Source organism: Rattus norvegicus, chromosome 15, assembly GCF_036323735.1.
Source record: "Rattus norvegicus strain BN/NHsdMcwi chromosome 15, GRCr8, whole genome shotgun sequence".
In the NCBI taxonomy this organism is placed as follows: domain Eukaryota; kingdom Metazoa; phylum Chordata; class Mammalia; order Rodentia; family Muridae; genus Rattus; species Rattus norvegicus.
In genome coordinates this window covers 87,081,821-87,087,820 of record NC_086033.1, presented here as the reverse complement: position 1 = coordinate 87,087,820, position 6,000 = coordinate 87,081,821, and the positions used below count along the sequence as shown (strand labels likewise).

Here is a 6,000-nt window from a genome sequence, read left to right as displayed (position 1 = left end):
GATAAAAATTGTCTTCAAAACAGCCAGATTTGGAGTTGTGTCTCACGCCCAGGCCGTAGTTCACACCCCTTAAACTTCACTTTTGCTTGTGCTGTTAGCTGTGGCCCACATCTAGAGCTCACCTTTTAAAAAACACACGCATGTTCTTCCAGTTTCATGGGAAACATTTGACAGGAGCCAACGATCTAAGATGCAACTCCTAGTTGTTCAGTGAACTAGCTGAGACCAAGGGGGTCACTAGGGTGACTTCTTCTACAGGCACAGCAAGATCTTGCTGGCAGGGCATAGTGCACCCCACCCCACCGCTCTGCACAACTGAAGCCCCCAGCATTCTCTTCTCCACCTTAAAGACAGAAGAACGACTCGGGGAGTTCACTTCATTGCTCTGTCTGGTAAAAGAAACATGAGGTTGAAGAAGCATCAGCTTTCCTGATTTCATTTCTAACTTCTGTCTCAGGTCCCTTTCAGGCACGGTAGAAAGATCTCTGGTGAGGACACTTTAGTACATAGGAAGAAAAAGAAATCTACCTGTCACACAGTGATGGAGCCTTTTGGTCCTTTGTGTGGGCAACCCCTCGGCCTAAAAAGAAAGAGTCCGGCCCTGCACGTTGATTTGAAACTTCAGGGCAAAACAACCAAAAAAAAAAAAATAAATAAAAACAATAACAAAAAACAAACAAACAAAACCACGAAAGACAACTGTCTCAAACCAACCAGATTTCAGGAATCACTGAAGGACATTTGTGCGAACAGTCAGAGGTCAGAGTATTCCAAGTCCAAGTTGATACAGAACCTTCCCCTAGCCTCCAGCTCCCAAGTTGTCACGGGATATGTTAGGTTCTTAGTTGCGTGAGAAATAAACAGGCTCGGTGTGAGACACAACTCTGAACTAGGACTGCCCCTCCCAGCGGTCAGCTGGGGCTGATACTGTCCAGGCATCGCCCAAGGGAAAAGGTTGTGGCAAGGTCGTCAGAAAACGCGGGAGGAGTCTGGCGGTGATTGATGCTGGGAAGGGACCCGAATGAATAAAAGTACTTGTCTGGGGACAGCAAAGACCCCGAGCGAACTGCTGAGGATCCGCTGTCTGGCATTCTCTCAGCCTTTTGTCCGAGCCAGAGCTGCATTCAGAGGAGAGAGGCCCGCTAAGGAGCAGCTGGACTCCTGCTGCGAGCCGAAAGCCCCCTAAGGCAGTTGAGGACCTGGGAAGGAGGCTCCCTGCTGGTGGCGCTTCTCCTGGTGCTTCCAATCCGTGCGAGGTAACTACCCATTCTGGTTTAGCTTTGAATGAACGTCTGTGGCTGAACCTTGCTCTGGGGCTTCCGCTTTGCTTAGTACTTTGGGGATTTTTTTAATTAGTAAAACTTGCACACAACCGCGATTTAAACCGAGATTGGGTTGCAAAGCGAATGTTTTGAAGTCACTGGGAAAGCACAGAAGTTGGGTGCTGCTTGGCTGAGTGCATTGACGTATGCCCTTGGCCGCTAGGTGCCTTCACTCCCGGTCCCCAAGCTTAGCTAAAATTGGGCTTGCTTCTGCTCGGCAAACACGAGTGTTCTTTCCCTGGGACACCCACCCTCCCCAGTCTGGAACACCCCCGCCCGAATGCTCCACCCCACCGCGACTGGTCTACCGCAGGGCTGGGGATTAAAACAGTGCGAGCAGGGTCAGGAAGGAGACTGAATGCAGACCAGCGGGTGGCGTGCGCCCAAGTTCCCCATTGGCGCGCAAACTTAACTTACTGTTGTGGCGCGGGTAGAGACAACCCGGCTAGGGTGAGTGTTTTCAGAGGCGTGGCTGGGTAGCTGACTAAAGTACCCTCTCTTCATTCCCCTGTTGTTCTCCAGACTGAAAACGGCGGAGCGGCTACGGGACTCTCACAGGAGCAAGCTGCAACATGCAATCGTCCGCAAGCCGGTGCGGACGCGCCTTGGTGGCGCTGCTGCTGGCCTGTGGCTTGTTGGGGGTATGGGGAGAGAAAAGAGGATTCCCACCTGCCCAGGCCACACCATCTCTTCTCGGGACTAAAGAAGTTATGACGCCACCCACTAAGACCTCCTGGACTAGAGGTTCCAACTCCAGTCTGATGCGTTCCTCCGCACCTGCGGAGGTGACCAAAGGAGGGAGGGTGGCTGGAGTCCCGCCAAGATCCTTCCCTCCTCCGTGCCAACGAAAAATTGAGATCAACAAGACTTTTAAATACATCAACACGATTGTATCATGCCTCGTGTTCGTGCTAGGCATCATCGGGAACTCCACACTGCTAAGAATCATCTACAAGAACAAGTGCATGAGAAATGGTCCCAATATCTTGATCGCCAGCCTGGCTCTGGGAGATCTGCTACACATCATCATCGACATTCCCATTAATGCCTACAAGGTAACGTACCTGATAGTGATCTGCAGGTCTGGAAACCAGGGGTGGGCGTGGTTAAGTGGAGTGGTAAAGTAATCTTTAAAGTATTGTGGGGAGGGGGGATGGTGGAACACTTCCTCTTCCAGTAGTGATGATCTAAGGAGATTTTCTTCTGGGTTTTCTTAGCCTCTGGCAAGTGTAGCTTTCTAAGTCGTGACATTGTTACTATTGGAGATCTGTTAGGAAAGAAAAATTGAGATTCCCCTCCCAGGGTCACTGAATCAGAAGCTCTAGAGAAGATGACAGCAGTGACACATTTTTAAAATACTTACTCTGTAACATTTGGGAATCTTGAGCCCTGAAGTCAGTCTTTTCTAGGAACAACCTCTTAAAAGTATGAGCCCCAAACTGGGATCATGAATGTCCTCTGGGAGTTTGTTAGGAATGCAAATTTGCCCCAAGATGTACAGATGATTCATGGGCAAGGTAACTTTGGTTTTCTGGACCAAGAAAGCCTTTCAGTAAGATTCGAGGGAAGAATTGGCTTGGGCTAAAGGGGCCCGCAGTGGTAAGTAAAATGTAATTCCTTGCTGCAAGTGGCCTTAGATACTGTTAGTGGAATTAATGTCCTGGTAGATGTACAACTTCCTTTATCCATTGCAGCAGCTCCCCACAAGTTGGTATTTATTGCATTTATTTACACATGACCTATAGAATGTTCAAGGGCCCCCCCCCCATGAGTTAGGGGTGGAGAGCAGGCTCCAGTATGTCAGACTCCCCGATGTAAGCTTTGTGACATTTTATCTCTGATATTTCATGGTAACGCACAGCACATGGACAAGATAGTGGAGAACTCTGTAATAAAGTCTGAAAAAGTCGTCAGCCGTTAACATTACAGTGGTTTGCACAGCTATCAGAAGAAATGGCTCAGAGAACAAGGAAGGACGTGAACATCCACTCTGCTGACTCCAGGTGGTTGTGGAAGTCAGTACCACTTCCTGGCAGCCGTGGGTCTCGTTTTCTTCCATTTCCCGTTAAAGCCTCTAGTGCCCACCTCTGCGGAGGTTGCGATGTTAACAAAAACAGACCCGATATGAGGGTCAGGCATGTTTAGAGTTGCGCAAGAATGTAGCACTGCTTCCTGGTGTCATCGATAGAAGGCCACACATAAACTCAATTCGAGTGTAAAGGAGTGCTCTTTGTGCACGTACCAAAGACCAACCCACGCCTCTGTGCAAGGAGCTGAAGAGTGTTAGGATGGGGAGGGCCAGTGAGGGTTCTATAACCAAAATGATGTGAGTGCCTGCCATAGGCAGCCAGCCCGTGAGATTGCTCTTCATTGGTCCCTGGGAATCCTCACCCCGGTAGCCACATTTTAAGGGAATTCCAGACATTTCTGAGACTTAGAGATGAGACATAGATTAGGATCCTAGACCCTGGAGAGAAGCATTACCAGAAATACAAAGAAGAAATCCTAAAAATCTGGGACAGTGACTGCCTTTGATGGCCTCTGAGAATTTGCCTGTGGAGACGTATAGGCTGAGAAGTTCTTTACGTGTGGTCGCAACTGTGGTAGGATCAGAAGGGACGCACTTTGACAGAATGGCAAGATAGATCTTTCTTTCCATGGTAGCCAGTGGAAGCATTCTAGTTCAGTTCTTCCAAACTAAACTGGGAAGCTTTACAGTAGAAAGTGGGAGAAATTTAAAATAACCGAATTCCTCCCCAAGGAGAAGGTTATAATCTACCTTTACTGGGTATGCACAGAAAATCCATGGAATTCTGTTTTAGGCAGGCTTCATTGACCTACACACTCAACCATGTTGGGAACTCTTTACTTCAGCCAGCCATTGAACTGTTGAGTGAAAGGCAAGGCTTAGAACTTTTTCTTCCCCTGTGTTCCTTCTTGAGCAGACATAAATAGACTCTTCTGGGACCACAGTGCTTTCTGTCTGGTCAAATGACTGTTTTGATAAACCAGAGAATATCTGACTGAGCCGTGTAGGTTCCCTTCCAAGTTCCTCTACTATTTCTCCAGGAAGTTACATCCTTTACCCCAAAGCTATTCAATGGACTGAAGCTTCCTCCTAGAACTGACGAGAGCCACTAAACTTAGTCATCTAAATCCGTCTGACAGAAACTCAAGTCATCAGCTTCAGTCCGACAGCAATGAGTGTCAGCATGAACTCCTACAAATCCACAGTGATGCCTTGGCTATAGTTTGAGGCTCTAACAGTGGCCTCTGTTTATGAGGCATTATGAATTCACTTCATTAAATTACTTAGATAGCGTTACACAGATTGTATAGCTCTCCACCCTGATTTAAGTCATTGAGGAACTGAAGATGTTATTTGCCCAATATCACAGCATTGGAAAGTGATTCCTCTTGACTTGAACTCAGCTTATCTGGTTCTAGCCTTCCCTATCTACACCAACACTCCCTTCTCCAGCCCGCGCTTCGTGAGGACCTCAGCTTGAGTACATGAGTGGAATTGTGACTCATGGTCACATTAAGTAAAAGCAAAGGGTAAACCTTTTCAGAATTCATCTGAAATGTCAGAGTTGCAGCTTGGAAGTCCTCTTCAGGTAGTCTAGATTATAATATAGTGGATGCGGTTCTAAAGACCATTTACCAAAACACCAAAGGCTAGTTCAGTCATTTTATTCCCCTAAATAACTGTAGTTGTATATAACTTTTACAAATACGGTTGTTTTTGTTGTTGTTGTTGTTGTTTTGTTTGTTTGTTTATTTGTTTTTTTGAGTTTTAGAGCACTGGGCTTTATAATTGCAAAAGAATAATTTTAGTGACTTATGAATGTTGTTGTAAATGTCTTCTAAAGTGATAGCTTTGAATTGCTAGGCAAGTAAATCTCTAACTATTCGACAGCCTGTTACACCCCTCTGGAATCAGACTCCATCGGCAGTTTTATTGCTATGCCCTAGAAGCTCAGAAGTGTCCTTCTGAATCTGCTACATTCATCTGAAGGTCAATTCTATAGAATTCAGTAATGCTGACAAATCACAGAATGTCACAGCTCATGTCAATCCTTAAAGTTGCTCTAAAATACAGGTGGCGTTTTGTGTCAGGTCTTGCTGCAAGGAGCTGACTACCTTACAAAATCTGCCCTGCCCTGCCCCGCCCTCCACTGCCCACCTTGCTCGCCAGCCTCGCCCCGTCCCGCCCCGCTCTCCTTTGCTCCGCCTTCTTCTGCCCTGCCCTGCTTCTTTTCAGGATCTGGGTCTCTAGAAACTTTTAGTTAGAGCCACTCTGTGGTGTCCTCCATCAAGAGAACCCTGTGTTGAAGGTGAGGGAAGAATCTTAGGACACAGAGCAAGCTGCAGGCACTGAACACTTCAAACACTCATGTAAATTATGTGTGAAACAATAAACCCTCCGAACTCTTCATATTGAGATACATGGGCTATGCTTACATGGAAGAACATGAAACAGCTGAAAACGGAGGCGATCCCGTCATCCACAGTGTGTATTTTTAAAATGACACGCGGATACAGCACCAATATTGTATGAATTTGTAGATAAGTAAGCAGACAATGACATCTGGTCCTGGTCTTAGCGCATAGTAAGCAAATAATAAAAGCGATCGGAATGTTTGCATTTCTTTGTTAAACTAGGAAGGGAACTTGA

At 46.7% G+C, this 6,000-nt stretch overlaps 1 protein-coding gene across 2 annotated transcripts in view; it reads left to right on the top strand.

The window, feature by feature from the left end:
- The first annotated feature begins 1,055 nt into the window (after nt 1-1,055).
- The window catches only part of Ednrb (endothelin receptor type B), a 31,276-nt gene continuing 26,331 nt past the window's right edge, over nt 1,056-6,000 (top strand). Inside the window, exons 1-2 of one of the 2 annotated variants that reach the window (NM_017333.1) lie at nt 1,056-1,256; nt 1,845-2,377. In NM_017333.1, coding sequence (NP_059029.1) covers nt 1,895-2,377 — 483 coding nt within the window. In that variant the 5' untranslated portion in view covers nt 1,056-1,256; nt 1,845-1,894. Of the gene's footprint in view, nt 1,257-1,563; nt 1,773-1,844; nt 2,378-6,000 lie in introns of those variants that run through there. The other variant, XM_006252431.5, reaches the window with a different exon arrangement.